This window comes from Salmo salar, chromosome 10 (assembly GCF_965601325.2).
Source record: "Salmo salar chromosome 10, fSalSal1, whole genome shotgun sequence".
NCBI classification, from domain to species: Eukaryota; Metazoa; Chordata; class Actinopteri; order Salmoniformes; family Salmonidae; genus Salmo; species Salmo salar.
In genome coordinates this window covers 20,470,001-20,493,222 of record NC_138300.1, presented here as the reverse complement: position 1 = coordinate 20,493,222, position 23,222 = coordinate 20,470,001, and the positions used below count along the sequence as shown (strand labels likewise).

The 23,222-nt window shown below is 41.4% G+C and overlaps 1 protein-coding gene across 6 annotated transcripts in view; it reads left to right on the top strand.

Annotated features, from left to right (window-relative positions):
• LOC106613723 (protein strawberry notch homolog 2) overlaps window positions 1-23,222 on the top strand; it is a 118,755-nt gene that overhangs the window by 73,254 nt on the left and 22,279 nt on the right. For 4 of the 6 annotated variants that reach the window (XM_014216273.3, XM_045687465.2, XM_045687466.2 and 1 more), the window contains 2 exons: window positions 21,810-21,971; window positions 22,630-22,713. In XM_014216273.3, the coding sequence (XP_014071748.3) occupies window positions 21,810-21,971; window positions 22,630-22,713 (246 nt within the window). The remainder of the gene's footprint in view (window positions 1-21,809; window positions 21,972-22,629; window positions 22,714-23,222) is intronic. The other 2 variants (XM_014216274.3, XM_045687467.2) reach the window with 1 other exon arrangement.

Below are 23,222 nucleotides of genomic sequence, written 5' to 3'. Positions count from 1 at the left end.
AGCTTGACATTTTGTCCCCTTTCATGCTGAATAGTTATCGAAAGGGAGCGAGCTGGAAATATTTTTCAAATAGGCTACATTGAGGATCTATTGTCATTTTCAATGGGTGTTAAAACAGACCACTTACTTGCTTTTTGAGGCAAAGAAAACATTGCTTTGAGAAGCTCCACAGTGATGGTGAGTTAAGACAATCAGAAATAGTATCAGATCCCCAAACGGGCACATTTATAAGCCTACATTTGCGCCCAGGCCAGGTAGCCTAGGCCTAGTAATATGCGTAATCATTTAAAGATATGCGTGTCCTTAATCAAGATTGACAGGAGAGCTTAAATTGACAAAACGTAAATGGCATGAAATGAACCAGAACTTTTTCCGCACCGTGTAGCCTAGGTTGTGTGCTCTGCAAAAAAACGTGTGCACTCCGACAATGACAACAGTAAGACTGTAATAATAATATATTGAATGCATTAACAGAAATTACTGTAACAAAACAAACATTGTAGATTAGAAGTTATGGTAAATGATCCTGGTGTGCCATCCCTGCGGCCTCCACAATGGATTAGTACCCTCAGACAGGCGTGAATCAGACGGGTGTCTCGTGTGCAGTTAACACTTAAATATTTTCCACTGCTCGACTAAAAAATCTTGGTCGACTAAATGGGTTCAGCCCTAATAGTAAACTCAGCAAAAGAAGAAACGTCCTCTCGCTGTCAGCTGCGTTTATTTTCAGCAAACTTAACATGTGTAAATATTTCTATGAACATAAGATTCAACAACTGATACATAAACTCAACAAATTCCACAGACATGTGACTAACAGAAAAGTGTAAATGTGTCCCTGAACAAAGGGGGGGGGGGTCAAAATCAAAAGTAACAGTCAGTATTTGGTGTGGCCACCTGCTGCATTAAGTACTGCAGTGCATCTCCTCCTCATGGACTGCACCATATTTGCTAGTTCTTGCTGTGAGATGTTACCCCACTCTTTCACCAAGGCACCTGCAATTTCCCGGACATTTCTGGGGGGAATGGCCCTAGCCCTCAGCCTCCGATCCAACAGGTCCCAGACGTGCTCAATGGGATTGAGATCCGGGCTCCTCGCTGGCCATGACAGAACACTGACATTCCTGTCTTGCAGGAAATCACGCACAGAACAAGCAGTATGGCTGGTGGCATTGTCATGCTGGAGGGTCATGTCAGGATGAGCCTGCAGGAAGGGTACCACATGAGGGAGGAGATTGCCTGCAATGACGACAAGCTCAGTCCGATGATGCTGTGACACACGCCCCAGACCATGACGGACCCTCCACCTCCAAATCGATCCCGCTCCAGAGTACAGGCCTTGGTGTAACACTCATTCCTTCGACGATAAACATGAATCCGACCATCACTCTTGGTGAGACAAAACCGCAACTCGTCAGTGAAGAGCACTTTTTGCCAGTCCTGTCTGGTCCAGCGACGGTGGGTTTGTGTCCATAGGCGACGTTGTTGCCGGTGATGTCTGGTGAGGACCTGCCTTACAACAGGCCTACAAGTCCTCACTCATGGAGGGATTGTGCGTTCCATCCTCGCAGTTGTTGTTGCCATCCTTCACCTGTCCCACAGGTGTGATGTTTAGATGTACCGATCCTGTGCAGGTGTTGTTACACGTGGTCTGCCACTGAGAGGACGATCAGCTGTCCGTCCTGTCTCCCTGTAGCGCTGTCTTAGGCATCTCACAGTACGGACATTGCAATTTATTGCCCTGGCCACATCTGCAGTCCTCATGCCTCCTTGCAGCATGCCTAAGGCACGTTCACGCAGATGAACAGGGATCCTGGGCATCTTTCTTTTGGTGTTTTTTTGAGTCAGTAGAAAGGCCTCTTTAGTGTCCTAAGTTTTCATAACTGTGACCTTAATTGCCTACCGTCTGTAAGCTGTTAGTGTCTTAACGACCGTTCCACAGGTGCATATTCATTAATTGTTTATGGTTCATTGAACAAGCATGGGAAACAGTGTTTAAACCCTTTACAATGAAGATCTGTGAAGTAATTTGGATTTTTACGAGTTATCTTTGAAAGACAGGGTCCTGAAAAAGGGATGTTTCTTTTTTTGCTGAGTTTATTACATCCAAATAGTTAACATTTTATTTAACAATCCCTTGAAAACAGCAAGCGGTTGTCAGTTGTTTTAGCGAAACTGGGGGTCTCATTGACCCTCAGCTGGCAAATCGAACATGCTACGCCATATTGTGATGTTTTATTGAAAACTACCTATAGGCTATTATAAAATAAATATATATGAAATATGATTATTGTATGGTTATTATGAAGCATATTGGTGGTTTTGTAGAGTGGGAGCTGGAAATGCTGTTGTTTCACGTTGAGCTTCATGGGCTGCTCGTCCCTGTTGGTGTCTGCCGGTCACAATTAATGTGACAAACGGCTGTCCATACAGCAGCCTTCCAGTAAGTCCTAGAACCTGGTAGTTGTGCACGACCACCATTCAGCACACGTCGTGTATCTGCGCTCTCCTCCTCTCTCTATTCCAAGTATAGAGGACAGGAAACAGTTATACATTATCTAAAAGGTTTTTGGTCAGAATTCATCTGTAGTTTATATGATTCATGGTCATTCATCTGATCACATGATATGGCTCCAAGGGTGTGCCAAGTTGATATTATCAACAATTTCCGTGTTTTGACCATAATGCCCATTTTTACGGTCATATTTATCTGAATACGAGCGTCATGCAGTGGTCAGCATCATGCTCTATTCTTCCATTGACGTCCGCCCAGTGAGTGTGTAGAGTAAACTTTGTCCTCAGTAATAATTCTCCGGTCCAGAGGGGGTGTGTGTGTGTGTGTGGATTGCCAGTTCCATGGCAGATGCCAGGGAGTCAGCACTATTTTAAGCCCAGAGTGTCGGCAAGGCATGTGTCTTACTGGAAGTGGCAGAGGGAGTGAGAGAATGGAGGAGGCAGACTCATTGGCACTGGGATCACTATGAGTGGTGTCCTCCTGTCCTGGGTGAGTCACTGAGTTAGAACTTGACAACCCCAGCCCACTGACTGACCACAGGTGGAACTTACTGACAAAGACTGGAAGGTTAGCTGAGTTCATGGGCTTTTGGTTTTGGATTGTGTGGGTTGGGATTTCAGAGGGGTCTTTTTTCTTCAGCCAATTCTATTCCAAATCAAAAAAGAAAAGATAACTGGTATTAAGAATGTTTCATGTCACTGTAATTTTCTTTGTACTGAAATATGTTTGTATTTAATATCTTTTGGCCTATTTAGTTTGCAAATAAGGACAATCTTAGCCTGCGCAATAATTACCAGGCAATTCTTTGGAATTGAGTTATCTGATGGGAACTGAGTTACTTATCTGACGTCAGATCCCCACCAAATCCACTTTTCTTGTGGATGCAGGCTCACACCTGCCCCGCACCCCAAAACACACACACACACACACTGCCACACCTCTGAATGCACAAGAAGGAAAGATTGGTAGCCTAGGCCAGGTATCTGCTTTCACCAGTCCAGTTTTTTCTCATCAGTGCAGAATCAGATGAACTGAACGAGACAAGGAAAGGAATCTACATTAAACAAGAGATACCCTCCGTGTGTGCCATCTCCTCTCCACCAAGCCCTTTTCTACTTCCTCTTGGCAGATCCCCACAGCTGCTGACATGGAGATCACCAGGGCCACTGACTGCTGCCCTCCTATTGGGCTAACCCTCTTCCCTTTTGCATGACTGGCTCTGTTATCATTTCCCGAACTATGGTGTTTTTTCCGATTTCTTATTATATCTGACTGTTGACTGAGAGCTTATACTTGTTGCGGAGAAGAAGAGAGGGGTTCCACATAAGGGAACTGAGCGTTACAGAACATTCGGATAGAAATGTGTTGTGTAAACCAGACATGATTATCTGGTGTGTAGAACAGATTTAGCTCTATACATTACATTTCTGTTATCTTAACGTTGTACCCCACTGAATGCATTTGATGGTGGTGGTGTTGACTTATGGGCATTGTTATGAGTGTGTCCTACTGCCCCTCCACTTTCAATGGAAAACACAGCCTGAAAGATTCTCCCCGTCTCTCTCTGCCGACCCAAAACAGACAAAGCCATCTCAGCAGGCCTCCTAGCCAGCTGTATTCTTCTTTATCATTAACCTATAATCCTGACATGTCATCCTTTTATTATTGAAGAGTTAGGAAATATTGGAACGTTCCAGAGGCCAGCTTCCCTTCTTTCCTGTGGCTGGGCAGGACGTGAAGGCCTCTGTGGGTGTCCTTGTGCTGGGATGGGCTGTGTGTTTATAGGGCAGAGCAGTACACTGTACTGTATGTAAAGGATGTGGGTAACGTAGACTGCCTGGGATAACATAATCCAGACAGCTCCGTGCCTCCCAGGCTATCAGTCAGGCTCTGGTGACAGCAGCATGGACAGGGTTCCATACAGGGTCCACAAACATGACCCACACTGGAGACCGGTGGGGCTTCCTCCTCCCACTGTCCCTTCTGGCCCTGTCCCAGACAATGATCGAAGGTCAGTTTTGCGTCCCCTTCCTTGAATAATAAGGTTAGATGTTTTATTATTTTATTAGGATCCCCATTAGCAGTTGCGAAAGCACCAGCTACTCTTCCTGGGGTCCACACACATGAAAATGACATGATACAGAACATTAATAGACAAGAAAAGCTCAAGGACAAATTTACATACATTTTAAAACGGCACACATCAATACACACAAAATATCTAGGTTAGGATTGGAGGAGGGTAAGTTGTTTTCACAAGCAACTGCTATTGGGAGCGTTTCACCCAGCTGTGTTGGCATCAGGTGCTGTGATGTTATCTTTGAGTCAGCAGGGTGGCGTATTGGAACATTACAGAACCACTTGGCTCCTAACGCCAAGGGATTTAAAGGGCCATGAAACGATAAAGCCGTACAATTGATTATTTTTAATAAACCACACAGCAGTATAGAAAAATAAACGAAGGAAAGAAATACTAATTTTTAGTCTGATTCTGCTAAAAATGCTAACCACGGCACATTTTGGGTAGAAAAACGTCCAAACATAACACCACAATAAGAGTTGGGTTAAGGTTGTCGTCTTGAGATGGACTGAATGACTGACTCTCCACTACCTAGGCTGGCCTGGCAGAGTAGAATGGGATTCCCTGGCTGCCTCATCAGATTTTCTGGAGGAGGAGGAAGAGTGGTGGTGAGGGTTTCAGGAAGTCTCTGCTTATTCCCTCTGGCTGAATGATAGGAGGAGGCGGTAGAAGTTATCCTGATATCCAGACCTAGGATCAGCTTACCCCCGCCACCAAATACAAGCCTTACCTTTACTATTAGTGGATAAAATGTCAAACTGACCTCAGCTAGTGCTGAGCGATTAGTGCTTTTTGAGGTAGTTTCGATTCTATATATTTTTTTAACATGGTAACGTCGTTATTTCATAATGGATTTCATAATTGTATAGCTTTTTCATGTGATTTCCAATTAAAAAATAGTGAACATTCAATTGCCAAAACATTGAAAATATTCCATTGTCTCTGTCAGTTCCACATTGGGTAGACACCAATATAAAAATAAGAAATTACTTTGAAATAATGAAATATTTCAGTTGTGTATATGACTTATTTTTTATTATTTTTTAAATCCTTAAAGTAATCATCGTATTTCTGCTCAGGCAGTAGCAGTCAGCCAGCCACGCCATACTGTACTGTCTTTTTAGTCATCCTATTTAGCTATTTATGCTGCAGAGCTGTTTGACAATCATTTTACTAGTTCTTCAAAGTAGATAAGGTATACTTTAACCAACGGTCTCTCTCTCGTAGTTCGGTACATTCCTTTCATGCGGTCTGTGTGTAACCTAACCTAAAATAGCAGGCATAAAAGTGGATCTCTACAGAGATCTGTATTTAATGACGCGATGCTCATGTCTATGCCCTAACAATGGGAGTCATTGTCCCAAAGGTGGGAAGGCAGGCATGATGTGTCGGTTCAAAATAAGACTATAGAAACGCATTGTGTTATTTTGGACAGATTTGCCTCGTCCTCTCTGATCTGTATCTGAGCCTTAAAAAAAACGGTGCAATGGATTACGGTCATTGTAGTTTCTGTGCTTAACAAGGTTGAATATTTGCTTAATGAAAACTAACTCCCTTCAGCCCGGTGTCCCACATAGTTCTTGACTTGATTTCTGTCATGAATGATTTGATTTCGCGCTACAGACACGGCGCGTTGGACTCACAAAAAAATTTAAAATAAATGGAGTTCAAGTAATTGAAATGACGTCGGCCAATTAGTTGTTTAATAACCCCGAAAAATAAATACAAATGTTGGTTAATCGCTCAGCACTAATATGGGCAATGTGATTTTAGAGCCAGAGAGAAACACCTGTACTTAGCATTAGACTTCCTGAAAAAATAAACTTGCTGAACAGAGGCTAGCCATACGGTTGTTGAACAATGGCTAGACTCCATGTCTTGTCACAGGCCTGCTGTGTAAAGCTACTATAATAGTCATTTCAATTCGGTTTGGACGGGCTGTTTCTCTTCTCCCTGGATGCCCCAGTTGGTGTGTTAGTGACATTACACACAGTCACACAGACCAATTAAATAACATAAACATATTTAGCATCTCCTGGCTTCCACACATAGCCTACAAGCCACTGATGCAGACCTTTGGAACATCTACATTTTAAAAAGTGTAATAAATCCATGTAATATAGTCTACACCATCACAATAAATCCATTATTTATTTTAGACTGTTCTAAAGAAACATGATATGAAGAAAATGTAGTCTTTCAGAAGAATAGAATAGCATACTCTGAGGTGTCCTTATGTTAGGCCCTGATCTGGCTATGCCAAATGGCTGTGGGCTACACTAGTTCATTTAGCAGACAAGGTTTGTTTAGAATTCCATGGCATTATTTTATAGTATGAAGAATACAGTTGAACATAGCTGAATAAAATATAAAGAATATTTTCTCCAAATAATTTGAGGGAGTGCGCACATGCGGCTATTCTGTGAGCGGTTAACAAAGACACAGGTCCTCCTATATGCTTAATTTTGAGTTATTTATGTAACTTTAGTTGTGATACATGTTGGGCTATATGTTTTTGGTTTTTAATACATTCTAAGGCTGCATGATGCGCCTAATGATTTTTTTAAAAAGTTGCATGAAAGGCATAAGCTCTGCTTTGTTTTTTTGCACTTCAATCTGTCATTCACAATTTGACAAGCACTTGAAAATGCCTCGAATTTCCCTTCTCTCCCGGCTGCATGCCGAAGCACCTCTCACTCGCATGGCTCTCCGTCACGTCATCTGTTCTTTCTCACAGGCTACAAGTGAAGACCGACACATTGGGGACGGAACTGCGCGTGTCCTTATCTAATTCCGAGGCGCATATTGATGATATAGGAAGAACTGTCCACATTTTACTTTTAGTCAGCCAACAAGATGAGTAGGCCTAACGAACAGCAAAAGCACTAGCCTATGTCACTCTACTATCCCCCATAGTACAAAAGTTGACTTTGTATTCTGTGTAAGAAATTAATATTCCAAACATAATGTGGGACAGTTGTGAGATGGGATAGCATCACAAAACCTGTTTTAAGTAATGAGCCTGACACAACGGATAAGAACGTTGAGCTTAAAATGTTGATAAACGGTTAGGCTATTTCTTATAATTATAAGTGCAGCAATGTGCACACGGCAGTAGGCTATAAGCGTGAATGTTCCGTTAGCACCATTCTCAAAAGTGACCACAAATGTGAATATGCATGTAATGCTTTTATATTAAAGGTGCGTTTTATGGTGAAAATGTTCTTCCCCAAACTTGAAACTCACGCACTGCGTATGTATGCCAGTTAGGCTCTACACCCGTTGTAAAGCAAATTAATGTGCTTCTTTTTCTTATCAAAACATATATTTTCCTATGGGCTAGGCTACATGATGTGTGTGACTATGATTTGAAAAAGTCAAGAGAAAAAAGCATGCGCTGTTTCTTGCCTTAAGCCGGACATCATTCACAACTGAAGGGCTAATATTGTCACAATCACACTAATCTTGATTTAATATTGTTTTTACATTTACCAAATAATAAATGTGAAATTTGTTTGGATTTGATTTAGAATGGACCATTATCATGCACCTGTCTCGAAACAGGAGCACCGGGAAAATGTACTTGTCATCTATGCACTTAAATAGCAGAAGGAGGACACTTCATGCCAGCCAGGTAGGCAATACTCATGTTGTAAAGAGAAGCAATGTGCTTAATATTAGGGAAGTTGAGAAATAAATATAGTAGGTCTAGCCTATAGAAAGCTGCCATCACTCTGTTTTCTCACACAATTGCATAGCTTACAGAACTGTTGTGCAACAGGAGCTCATGGGCTGTCATGAAGTGTTTGATTAGATTGTCAATGACATTTGCATTGATGTCAGAGTGATTAGAGGGACAATGGGGCCGAGTACCAGTTTGGTCGGCTACTAATGACCATCAGCAGCATCAGAGCTTGCAGAAGCCTAATTACTGTGACTAAACGGTCTTGTGGAATTTGACTGCCGTGTGTGTGTGTGTGTGTGTGTGTGTGTGTGTGGTGTGGGGGGGGGGGCTGTAATAAGGTCAACGTAACAGCCTAAGAGTGAGCCCCTTGCTCACTCTTAGGGCTGACAGGGGTGCTCATTGCAGCGATTTTCTTTTTTCTTTTTTTTTCTTCTCATCCTCAATGTTTTCATTACTCAATGCAGCCAGACAGCTGCCATTATCACAGGCTCTCAAACACACTTTAATGCCACTGCTGTGGATATACTGGTGTTTACGTGTGTGCGCGCGTGCGTCAGGGTTTCCATTAGGAAAATGTGGCACCGGACATTTGACCGGCAGCATTTGAGTTTAATAGACATTTGAGAGATTTACCGGGCCCATATGCATCGGGTAACCTGATTATGGCGTCCACCCACGGTGCTCAGAATGATAGAAATGAAATTTAGATGATGGTTATTCATCTTAACAGAACATGCAACGTCCTTCTTACTGAATTCCAGTGCGCACTTTGAAGTTCTTAGAATAACTACCGCATTTACCTTTCCTCAGGCAACAAGATGAGTAACGAACAGCAAAATCACTAGCCTGTCAATCTACTATCTCCCATAGTAGAGAAGTTTACCTATTCTATTGGTCAGCTTGTGCCTTTGGCTACTGGACAGTGAAAGAACGTTTATTTGAAAACCAATAGAAAATGAGAGAAATTGCCTTCATGTTTCTATGGTCGGATTTGACTTTGAAGCTAGGTGTAAGACATGCCTCATAATATGAAGTGAAACGACCAGGTTTCAGATAATTATGTATGTTTTCAAAATGCATACTGCCTACAGCAAAGTGGTGTGTGTGTGATGCGCTGAAGCCTGCCTACCATTGCCGAAAAGCACTTGAATGGGAAGCACGCTTTAATTACCAGTTGAGAAATAGTAGGCATAGCTCCACTAGCGGTTCTGTGGGGGGGGCAGTGCCCCTGTGACAACAATTTTGGACCCCCTTGTGGCCACCCTAAATGTGGAGTATGAAATCATTTTTACATAACTCATTTTTGCTATCGTTCTTTTTTTACGTCCGTTATTAGACAGTGGCAACAATGATGATTATGAACATGGTCTTTTGCCTGCTAATGCCTGCAATGCAGTGAAGAAAACGATATGAAAACGATAACGTCTGATGTAACTGGCCCCTCTAACAGTACAACTGGCCCCAGCTTGCCCCCCCCCCCCCCCCCAGTTGAAATGGTCTAGAACCGCCACTGCTCTGGACATCAAAACTGTTTTTAACACCCGATTGCGTTTAGAATTAAATCACGTTAAACTCAACAGCAATGAATTAGATGTTTTGAGAGAAGCTGTAGCAGCAGCTCTCGCGCTGTATGACATATATTTTATGCTCTCTGTATGCTCTGAGCATGTGATAAACATAACGGCTAACAAAAATACACCACGCGGCAAATTTAATTTCACTAAATAATCCAGATAAACCTATAGACCGGCATGGCCGGTCAAATGTAATACCATCAATGAATAGGCTAAAAAGCATACCTTTGCAATGGGATTAATCTTTTTTGGGGGGTGGGGGGGGCAATAGCCGGCTGCTGTTTTATTTATGGGCTTTTCATTTTATTATATTTTATCTGCCAAAACTCCTCAGTTACTGGCTAACGGAAACCCTGGTGTGTGTATTTAATGTGTTTGTGTGAAAGTAGTCTGAGGTTTCAGATCATATCACTGAAGGATTGTGAAAAGGAGGCCTATATATGGGCATGAATGTGGTTTTTCTCTGCGTGTGGGTTTGGATGATGGGAAGGAGAAAACGCTGGGTTCAGCACTTAAACGGGAGAAGTGGAAGAGGAACATGTGAAGGACTGGCTTTGTGTGAGGACATGAGTATTGACAGACAAACTGGGAAAATTCTGACCAACGCGCGCAGCTCTGCAGTTTCGTAAATGAACACTTGCGCAACTTGTCCTTGGTTATCTCTCTGAAAACCTTTTTATCTCACAAAGGCCATACACTCTCTGCTACTGTTCTCTCTCTCACACACGCACACGATAAACTTCTTGCCCAATCACAGATTTCTCCATGTTTTCCCTCTGAAAACATTCTCTCTCTGTCTCCCTCTTCTTTCTCTTTCTATTTCTCTCTCCCACTCTGCCATTTCCATGTTTTGTCCTGTGAGGTAGAGAGGGAAGCAGGATTAGGAGCCAGCCAGGCAGGCAGGCTGTGCCTGTTGAAGGCCAGATTACCATCAGTGCAGTTGGTATTCAGGCTTTATCTCTGCCTAACAGAACATAATCTTAGCTGCAGCACCGGCCGCACCGCCAGAGGAAAAAATAGTGCTTTACCAGTCACGCATGCCTCACATTTATTAAGAAAAATACATTCCAGTCTGCTCTGGTTCTCCTCTCTCCCTCTGTGAGTGGAGATTAGTGGAGCTGGGGGGTACAATTGGTTGGTGATTTAGAGAAGAACCACCTCGGCCATGATATTTTCGAGAGACCGTTTGTTCTTTTTTTTTGTTATTAAAGTTATTTATTTTTTCCTTTTTTCAACAAACCCAACCAAACGAACAAATAAACAAAAAAAATAAAAGTTGATATTGTACAGCATAAAAACATTGAGCATGACATCCAGACATATCCTCCAACATGGCACATATACACAGTCAAATAGTATCTCACAAGCTACAGTACAGAACTAAAATGGGTTCGCTAGCATAAGTCATCACCTGCAAGTCCTAGAAACATGACAAATAAAATGTCCAGATTCTAGAATTGTTGTTTCTGCCAGTGATCCTAGCAAGCATTTGTTCATAAGATGCTAGCTCCAACATTGATTGTATCCACTGTTTCAGAGTAGGAGTGGCATGACCCTTCCAAAATCTAAGGATTACTCTAGCTGCTGTAACCATACCAACAGTGATCAGTGCAAATTCCTCATTTGTTACATTAGGTAAATCTGTTCTATCGCCCAGGAGACACATTCTCGGTGAAACTGGAATTGTTAACCCCAATCATTTCTCCAGATATTTTAAAACATCCTTCCAGAAAGGTAGCTCTAATGTACATTCCCATATTGCGTGTAAAAATGTCTGTCTTTCTGGCATTTCAAACACAGAGAATTGTTGTTCAGCCCAATCTTATGAAGCTTTGTTGTGGTCCAATAAAACCTATGTAGTATCTTATATTGAGTAGGTTTCCCCCTGGCTTCCCTTATGTTTGGACAAGATTTTCAACCAGGTGTCATCCTCAATTTCACACTTAAGGTCAGCTTGCCATATTGTTCTCCCGTTTTTACAGTCTACTCTACAGATGACTAAATATTGAGTAAAAAATGGCTGCCTTAAGTTTGGGTAATTCCAAATACTCCGCTATTGGGTTCTTTCCTGGATTTTGTTGATAGCCGGTTAACAAACATTCCCTCAATTGTAAATATTTACAGAAATGTCCCTTTGTCTCCTACATCATATTTTGTACCTAATCTGAGAATGACTTTAAAACATCTTCATTGTACATTTTAGTCATTTAGCAGACGCTCTTATCCAGAGCGACTTACAGTAGTGAATTCATACATTTCATTTCATGCATTTTTTTTGTACTGGCCCCCCGTGGGAATCGAACCCACAACCCTGGCGTTGCACACACCATGCTGGCGTTGCAAACACCATGCTCTACCAACTGAGCCACAGGGAAGACCAATGATTGTACAGATCACCTGTAGAATGAATTCCTTCCATTACCATTGTTTCCAGTACACTTATTTCCTATCCGTAGCCTTGGGATTGTGACACAATGATGAGTATCCTTGTTTTTAGATGTGAAATTCCACATATCTTGTGTACTGTTCGCCACATCTTTTGAGTGTAACAAGATTGGGTTGGAAGTTAACAAACCTCTCCCCTGCAAGACTCTGACAGAAAATCAAATAAAAAAATATTGTTTTCTAATCTTTTAACTGCTTCAGCACCATCTCTCTTCTTTTTGGACCCATGTGATATTATATCCTTTAGTAGTGGTTTCTTTGCAGCAATTTGACCATGAAAGCCTGATTCACGCAGTCTCCTCTGAATAGTTGATGTTGAGATGTATCTCTTACTTTTATTTGGGCTGCAATCTGAGGTGCAGTTAACTCTAACTTATCCTCTGCAGCAGAGCTAACTCTGGGTCTTCCTTTTCTGTGACGGTCCTCATGAGAGCCAGTTTCATCATAGCGCTTGATGTTGTTTGCGACTGCACTCGAAACTTTCAAGTTCTTGAAATTTTCCGCATTGACTGACTTTCATGTCTTAAAGTAATGATGGACTGTCGTTTCGCTTTGCGTGTTTGAGCTGTTCTTGCCATGATATGGACTTGGTCTTTTACCAAATAGGGCTATCTTCTGTATACCACCCCTACCTTGTCACAACAAAACCGATTGGCTCAAACGCATTAAGAATTAAGGAAATTCCACAAATTAACTTTTAACAAGGCACACCTGTTAATTGAAATGCATACCAGGTGACTACCTCATGAAGCTGGTTGAGAGAATGCCAAGAGTGTGCAAAGCCGTCAAGGCAAAGGGTGGCTACTTTGAAGAATCTCAAATATAAAATATATTTTGATTTAACACTTTTGGTTACTACGTGATTCCATATGTGTCATTTCATAGTTTTGATGTCTTCACTATTGTTCTACAATGTAGAAGATAGTAAAATAAAGAAAAACCCTTGAATGAGTAGGTGTCTAAACTTTTGGCTGGTACTGTATGCTCCGTGTGTACAATTAAACACAGAAAACCAATCCCAAAATAAAACAAAGCAACTAGGAATGTAACGTTGCTTTTCAATGAGGCAATCATCATCGGACTGTCTTGGATGCTGCAGAGAATAACCTGCAGTTTCAACTCAAAAGTCCTTATGACCGGTCCAGTGTGTGTGCCTGACGTTCTTCTCGTGTAGTTGTTTTTTCACTGTTGAAAACTTCTTCCTATTCATTGCCATTTCCTTGGACAGGTACAGGGAAAAAGACAGTTGACTGCCTTCTCACTGAACGCCTTTTCTTTTGCGGCTTTAAGTATCCTTACCTGGGCTGTAGATTGTAGGAAGTGGATGAGAACCGTTCTCGGCGCCCATTCTGCGCTGGGTTCGTTCAAATTTGTGCCCGTTGTCAAATCCAAATCATTTGGCGATGATTGTGCACACACAAGATTAGTCCACAACCAGCCTCACTCCCCTCTTTCAGATTAACCAATCTCACTGTATTTATCCTACTTCTGTTCTGAAGTACTGCCTTATCCATCCTCACTTGTATCGCATCAAGTTTTTCTATTAGCTCGGTAGTTGTTGTTTTTATCATGGAGACATCGGATGCAACACCCAACAAAGTCGTATTCATCTTTCCCATTTGCTCAATTCGATTCTTCAGATTTACCGATTTTATCTGGGTTTACGTGATTATTCACGATGACTTATTTGTTTGCTAGTCTGTGGCCTGTGAATACTGCTTTAAGCTTGAATACATTTTTAGCGTGTGTCGACATTCCAATAATGTAAATTATCTTTATATTAAACTGAACTACAAGTCAATATATTAAGACAAATGAAATTGTATGCCGTTGAATTTCAATATTTACATGTGGGTATTAGGAACTTTCTAAAGTTTTTCTCTGCCATCTTTTTCGGCGGTCTCAAGTGACTCCCCAGTTTGTTCTTCTTAATCAAAGTTTTTCTCATGGCTTGACAGGGAAAGGTTGGTATCATCTTCCCTGGGATGAAATGAAATGGTTCATCCTGTCGGAATGAGCATTGGAGCTGTTGGGAGAATGAGATGATTAGTTCTGCTCACCGACCGTTTATGAACGAGGAATTTGACACCCGCCATGTCAGACTGATATTTTTCTGTAGTTAGAAACCAATACGATAAGCATTTCTACAAAATAATTTTGTTGAAATATGTGATTTTGATCTTGAAAGCTAATTGATTGCACCCAAATTTAATGAAATATAATATTCATTACATATAGTAACTTCCGATTTACAAAGAAAACTATGATTTAAGATGTGAAGAATCTAAATAGATGGTCAAACACAGCCCTCCCCAATGGCCAGTATATACTATCAGTTCTCAGTGTTTGACAAACTGTATGAAGCTGCAACGTGGAGTATTGTTTATTCATACTATGTAATGTATTCTCAGTGCATTTGGTGATGTTTCTCTCCCCCTTGGTCAGAGAAATTAGCCATTGAAGCCACTTGCATTTTCCCCATAAATGAAGTGCAAGTAACAGGTTTTGCCCACTAGATGCCACTGTTGCTGCTACTGCCCTTTTATCCATTTAGCCAACTCTCCTTGAATGGTCCAACAAGAGGCAGCTCTGAGGGCTATCCCTATGGTGCAATTCTCATATGAAGCCCAACAAATGTGAGACAGTAAAACTTCAAGTTTCTCAGCATACACATCTGAGGAGCTGAAATGGTCAAACCGCACAGACACAGTGGTGAAGGGATGACAACTTTTCAATCTCAGGAGGCTGAAGAAATGTGTCCTGTCCCCGAGGGCCCTCAGTGTTATACAGGAGCACCATCAAGAACATACTGTCGGGCTGCATCGCAGTCTGGTACGACAACTCCACCACCGCTGACCGCATGGTGCTACAGAGGGTGGTACGCTCAGCCCAACACACCATTGGGTGCACACTGCCTGCCCTCCAGGACACCTACAACACCAGGTGTTGCAGGAAGACCCAGAAGGTCATCAGGGACCCCAGCCACACGAGCCATGGACTGTTCTCCCCACTTCTATGACTCGGACGCGGGCAATATAGGAGCATCATAGCAAATACTGAAAGACTGACCAATTGCTTCTACCATCAGACTGCTGAATAGCCATCACTAGTCAGCTACATTCTAACCCTATCCCTTTCCTGCACTTCCCACCCCTGCAACCCTGTGCATGTGACTAATCTCTCTAAATCTAGGAGAAGAATGTAGGATGGGTTGTGTTATTTATGTTACATAGTGTCTTGTTGCCTAGTTTTTATTGTAAGAGAGTATGAGGCCCTCCAATGTGGGAGTTCCTTGTGTGAGGAAGGATTTTATCACTAAGTTTGTTCCCACTGTAGGAACTGCTGAGCAGTTGCGGAAGGTGGGTGTAGTATGTGTCTCTCTTCGGAGCGGCCTCTGGTTACGTTTTGTTCCTCCTTGTTTACTAATCACTCATCTGCCGGAACAGCCACATTTCTTGGAATGATAGTGGGGAGAGCGTGATTGGTGGAGGAATGGAGGGTGGAGAGTTTCCAGGGATCGTCTCTGCTTCTCTCCCCCGTTCTCTTTTATACACACCAAACTGCAGCCGTTCCACTTAGCTGTCCACAGGGCACAACTTCAAGAGGCTAATTTCAGAGCTTAAGTCTGATCTTGCCCTAGCAGAGCTAACACACACACACACACACACACACACACAATGATACAACCAGGAGAGTAATCACAGAGCTACCAGTAGACACTGATTAGCTGAGTGCTGTGCCCTTGAAAAAGCTCTCTATAGGAACTCTTTACCACCCCCGAGCCCCACACACACACAAGCACATCACCACATCCTGCTCCTCTGACCCCGTTTGTGTAAACACACACAGACCCACTGGCAGACGCGAGGGGCAGTTGTTTTCCATTAATGTTTTCCATTAGTTTTGAGTGTATGTTATGCTCTGCTGTATGTTTTTGTGTTTTATTAGGATCCCCATTTGCTGTTACGAAAGCAGCAGCTACTCTTCCTGGGGTTCACAAAAAACATGAAACATTACGTAATACAGACCATTAATATTAATTAAATTAATAGACAAGAACAGCTCAAGGACAGAACTAAATACAGTGCATTCAGAAAGTATTCAGAACCCTTCTCTTTTCCCACATTACAGCCTTATTCTAAAATGGATTGAATAAAAATGTTCCCTCATTAATCTACACAATATACCCAATAATGACAACGTGAAAACAACAGGTTTTTAGACATTTCAAAAAAAAAAAAAAAGTATTACAAATAGAAAAACAGACCTTATTTACAAAAGTATTCAGAACCTTTGCTATGAGACTCAAAGATTGAGCTCTGGTGCATCCTGTTTCCATTGATCATCCTTGATGTTTTTACAACTTGATTGGAGTCCACTTGGTGTAAATTCAATTGATTGGACGTCATTTGGAAAAGCACACACCTGTCTATATAAGGTCCCACAGATGACAGTGCATGTCAGAAAAACCAAGAGACAGGATTGTGTCGAGGCACAGATCTGGGGAAGGGTACCAAAACAATTCTGCAGTATTGAAGGTCCCCAAGAACACAGCAGCCTCATCATTCTTAAATGGAAGAAGTTTGTAACCACCAAGACACTTCCTAGAGCTGGCTGCCCGGCCAAACTGAGTAAACGGTGGAGAAGGGCCTTGTTCAGGGAGGTGACCCAGAACCCGATGGTCACTGACAGAGCTCCAGAGTTCCTCTGTGGAGAGGGGAGAACCTTACAGAAGGACAACCATCTGTGCAGCACTCCACCAATCAGGTCTTACGGAAGCCTCTCCTCAGTAAAAGGCACATACAGTTGAAGTCGGAAGTTTACATACACCTTAGCGACATACATTTCAGCTCAGTTTTTCACAATTTCTGACATTTAATCCTCGTAAAAATTCCCTGTTTTAGGTCAGTTAGGATTAGAGGTCGACCGATTTATGATTTTTCAACGCCGATACCGATTTATTGGAGGACCCCAAAAATCCGATACCGATTAATCGGCCGATTTTATTTGTTTTATTATTCTAATTTTTTTTTTATATATATATTTTTTTTTTATTAATTTTTTTTGTTTATTTTTATTTTTTTATTATTATTTTTTTTTTAAATAATTTATATATATTTTTTGTAATAATGACAATTACAACATTACTGAATGAACACTTATTTTAATTTAATATAATACATCAAAATCTATTTAGCCTCAAATAAATAATGAAACGTGTTCAATTTGGTTTAAATAATGCAAAACCAAAGTGTTGGAGAAGAAAGTAAAAGTGCAGTATGTGCCATGTAAGAAAGCTAACGTTTAAGTGCCTTGCTCAGAACATATGAAAGCTGGTGGTTCCTTTTAACATGAGTCTTCAATATTCCCAGGTAAGAAGTTTTAGGTTGTAGTTATTATAGGAATTATAGGACTATTTCTCTCTATACGATTTGCATTTTATATACCTTTGACTATTGGGTGTTCTTATAGGCACTTCAGTATTGCCAGTGTAACAGTATAGCTTCCGTCCCTCTCCTCGCTCCTACCTCGACTCGAACCAGGAACACATCGACAACAGCCACCCTCGAAGCAGCATTACCCATGTAGAGCAAGGGGAACAACTACTCCAAGTCTCAGAGCGAGTGACGTTTGAAACGCTATTACCGCGCACCCGCTAACTAGTTAGCCATTTCACATCGGTTACACCAGCCTAATCTTGGGAGTTGATATGCTTGAAGTCATAAACAGCGCAATGCATTGCGAAGAGCTGCTGGCAAAACGCACGAAAGTGCTGTTTGAATGAATGCTTACGAGCCTGCTGGTGCCTACCACCGCTCAGTCAGACTGCTCTATCAAATCATAGACTTAATTATAATATAATAAACACAAAAATACGAGCCTTAGGTCATTAATATGGTCGAATCCGTAAACTATCATCTCGAAAACAAAACGTTTTTTCTTTCAGTGAAATACGGAACCGGTCCGTCGTTTATCTAACGGGTGGCATTCCTAAGTCTAAATATTCCTGTTACATTACACAACCTTCAATGTTATGTTATAATTATGTAAAATTCTGGCGAATTAGTTTGCAACGAGCCAGGCGGCCTAAACTGTTCCATATACCCTGACTCTGCGTGCAATGAACGCAAGAGCAGTGACACAATTTCATGTTAGCAGGCAATACTAACTAAATATGCAGTTTTAAAAATATATACTTGTGTATTGATTTTAAAGAAAGGCATTGATGTTTATGGTTAGGTACATTGGTACAACGACAGTGCTTTTTTCGCAGATGCGCTTGTTAAATCACCTGTTTGTCGAAGTAGGCTGTGATTCGATGAGAAATTAACAGGCACCGCATCGATTATATGCAACGCAGGACACGTTAGATAACTACACATGGTTGATGATATTAGTTTAACTAGTGATTATGTTAAGATTGATAGCTTTTTATAAGATAAGTTTAATGCTAGCTGGCAACTTACCTTGGCTTCTTGCTGCCCTCGCGTAACAGATAGTCAGCCTGCCATGCAGGCTCCTCGTGGAGTGCAATGTAAGGCAGGTGGTTAGAGCGTTGGGCTAGTAACCGCAAGGTTGCAAAAACGAATCCCCGAATTCCCCCTGAACAAGGTAGTTAACCCCCGTTCCTAGGCCGTCATTGAAAATAAGAATGTGTTCATCTGACTTGCCTAGTTAAATAAAGGGTGTTCAAAAAATCAATAAATATAAAAAATCGGCAAATAGGTGGCCAAAATAACGATTACCGATTGTTATGAGAACTTGAAATCGGCCCTAATTAATGGGCCATTCCGATTAATTGGTCGACCTCTAGTTAGGATCACTACTTTATTTTAAGAATGTGAAATGTCACATTCTTAAAATAAATGTCATCACATTCCCAGTGGGTCAGAAGTTTACTTGCACTCAATTAGTATTTGGTAGCATTGCCTTTAAATTGTTGAACTTGGGTCGAATGTTTCGGGTAGCCTTCCACAAGCTTCCCACAATAAGTTGGGTGAATTTTGGCCCATTCCTCCTGACAGAGTTGGTGTAACGGAGTCAGGTTAGCAGGCCTCCTTGCTCGCACATGCTTTTTCAGTTCTGCCCACAAATTCTCTGTAGGATTGAGGTCAGGGCTTTGTGATGGCCACTCCAATACCTTGACTTTGTTGTCCTTAAGCCATTTTGCCACAACTTTGGAAGTATGCATGGGGTCATTGTCCGTTTGGAAGACCCATTTGCGACCAAGCTTTAACTTCCCGACCGATATCTTGAGATGTTGCTTCAATATATCCACAGTTTTCCTTCCTCACGTTGCCATCAATTTTGTGAAGTGCACCAGTCCCTCCTGCAGCAAAGCACCCCCAGAACATGATGCTTCCACCCCCGTGCTTCACGGTTGGGATGGTGTTCTTCAGCTTGCAAGCATCCTCCTTTTTCCTCCAAACGCAACGATGGTTATTATGGCCAAACAGTTCAATTTTTGTTTCGTCAGACCAGAGGACATTTCTCCAAAAAGTACGATCTATGTCCCAATGTGCAGTTGCAAACCGTAGTCTGGCTTTTTTATGGCGGTTTTGGAGCAGTGGCTTCTTCCTTGCTGAGCGGCCTTTCAGGTTATGTCGATGTAGGACTCGTTTTACTGTGGATATAGATACATTTGTACCTGTTTCCTCCAGCATCTTCACAAGGTCCTTTGCTGTTGTTCTGGGATTGATTTGCACTTTTCGCAACCAAGTACATCTCTAGGAGACAGAATGCGTCTACTTCCTGAGTGGTTTGACGGCTGTGGGGTCCCATAGTGTTTATACAGATGAAGATGGTACCGTCAGGCGTTTCATATTTTCAACATGAATAAAGGCTTGCTAAAGTGGCAAAATTCAGCATTTTGACATGTCCATTTTGACATGTCAACTGTGTCACTTCTAGGAAGATTTTCCACTTAATCCAAAAATGTCTCCCAAGTTTCACCAATGTAAAGCCCTAGTTAGTTTCTGAAGATTATTATTGATTTCATGTCATTAGTTACTAATTTACGTCTGTCCCTCATTTTAAGATCAACCCTGTTATGTGAACTCTCATTTTAATATGGTGAAACTATTCCTTTTCAAATATATTTTTAGAAAGAAACATTGAACATCTAATAATCAAATCCTAGTGTAAATGTAGGTGATCTGGTTCTACTCTTTTTGCTGTTTTCCTGGTGAAGAACTGAGCCAGCCAAGCATAATACGTCAATTCTGTTACCCATAGATAGACATGGTAGAAATGCTTAAACAATAAATACATTTTAAAAAATGCTTAGCTTTCATTCAATTGCCCCGTTGTACGCAACAAGCGTACATTCTCCCTAACACAAAGATTTATTTCTTATTTGACATGAAAATCTTTACCCTGTTACGGTCAACGCTGTTACTTTATTTGGTAGTTAGACACTTACTATAGTCATCATTTTATTTAACCTCTTGCGATGGGGAAAAAAACTTTTCTTTTTATGAAGTTGAACATGTGCTCTTTATGGCAGAATGTTAAAATAAAAAATATCACCTAATTGGTCACCGACTTGGTGGAACGACCCTTCTACTGTGCTGGACAGTGTATCCTACATGCTGTCCCTGGTCAGTCTTTTTTTTTAATTCCATGGTTTATCAGTCTTGGGCTGCTGGGTCATCTTTGGTTGGAGCTGCTGCTCTTGTTATGCACAACTGGGCCTAGTTGATTTTTGGGCCTCTGGGTGGTTCCACTAAAAAGAAGTGTGGGGGGGTCCAATCATACTGTGGGAAAACTATACACATACTTACCTACACGTATTGTATTTATGTACTCACTCACACGTACAGTATATGAACTTGCACATGCATAAACAAATACATTTACAAGCGCACGTCTTACATCACCTATCAGGCACACACACGCACAAACACTGCATATGTTTTACTATCCTTGTTGGGACCTAAATGTATTTCCATTCAAAAGCCTATTTTCCCTTACCCTGAAACCTAAACCTAAACCTATCACTTACTCCTAACCCTAATTCTAACCTAAAATAGCTTTTGTCCTCGTGGGGACCTGGGAAATGCCACCACAAGGGAGAATTTTCCTTATTTTACTATCCTTTTGGGGATTTCGGGTAGCCACAAAGATAGTAATATGCGCACGCACCCACACACACAGTGTCGGGTCCCAGACAGTATCTCGTCCATGGTGCTGGTCTCACTCTGATTTAGGTCAAATTTGTTCTCGTGAAATCATCATGCATATATTGCATAAACAATTTTCAAAACGTACACAAAGCAGTTTTTGTACACTGTTTTCTTTCGGCATTGTATCTCTTTTTCTAATCATAAAATTGCTTTAAAGGGTACTACTTTATAAACCAAGTAATAATTTCACAGTACAAAGATAAAAAAGTGTCCTTTATTATACCCCACTGAATGTGCTGCAACATGAGAGGGGTCCATCACTAAGTTGATCCAGAAAGGAGAGATCTTACTAACATGTTTTGTCTGTCGCCCTCTCTGTCTCCAGGACCTGTCCTGCATCGATGACCTCTCCAACAACTCTCTGTTCTCCTCTCCGGCCGACTCTCTGTCAGAGTACGCCGATGCCCAGGACTTCATCCACGCAGACAACCTGGCCCACGTGCCAACGCTATGGGACATAAACACACCAGCACAGAGCCAGCTGGAGGTGAGGGGACCCGACTACACACATACTTCCTCTTACTTTTTGTTGACTTTAAAAAAATAAATAGTCATGTAGCGCACACCCACTCTCTCACATAAGCTGTTTTCTTTTTCTCACACAAAACAATGAGACATTCATCAGCACATACTTGCGTCATCACACACTACTACCTAGATGAAAATAGCTCTGCCAACTAACACCACTATGTTCATACCCACACATACATGCTCACTCTAAAAACAAGACCAAGTGTCTGTGTGCTTAACACTCGACAGCAATTCTCAAATACACGTCATGTACAGTAGGTACATTTTGCTTCTAACCACTGATCCGGGGTCAGATATGTTTACAACCCATCTCCGGAAAGAGAGAATGTTAGGGAATATGACTCAGAAGTGGGAAAATGTTATTTGTTTGAGTCTTTGTTTTTCCTATTGATTCTTTTGTTCTTTTGTTGTTATTTTCTCCATTATTTATCATTGTGTATTCTACACACTTTCTGTGCCCTTTGTTGCCGCTGGCTTTCACTGACAAGCTGACATATGTCACTTATGTTGTTGTTCCAGAAGTTCTGGCATTCATGACTCACACGACTCTGCTGTGACTTGCATCTTTTCATTTGGTTTGAATGTTGTTTGTTTTTTGTTTGTTCTCCCTGCAGCTAAATGCCAACAGGTTTCAGGGTTTGAGCAGTTTGGAGGATATCTCTGCCATTATCAGCACCCCACCTTTGGGAGGATACCAGGTAGCCTCAACCCTCCAAATTTAATCCGACCTAAATTAGTCAAGTGACTGACTGAGGCCCATTTTGAAAAGCACAAGAATGTGGAGATGGAGTCAAAACTGACTGCATCATTTTAAATATGTGACACTAACTTCAAAATAATTTCGGCATAAAACTTTGAACCCACATGAATTATTGCTGCCTTTTTTGCGGACGTTACAAAAACAGGTTTTGAAATATTGTGTAAATGTATTGAGTAAACAGTCGGTTTTGTTAACTTCTCTGTCACTCTTAGTGAGCCCCTCCTCGAAACAATGAAGTCTTTCTCTAATCTATCCACTCAGGCTCTTAATGACCTTATTAATGAGCATCAGGACAAGTAATTGCAGGTCAGCTAATTATCAGTTAATTAGCTCTGTCAACCCTTTGACCTGTAACCATCTACTATGATTTAGACCTTTTTTACATTTCATCTCATATCTCTTGTTTCTGTCTTGTCTAGTTGGTTGAGGTTATTTTACTTATCTTCT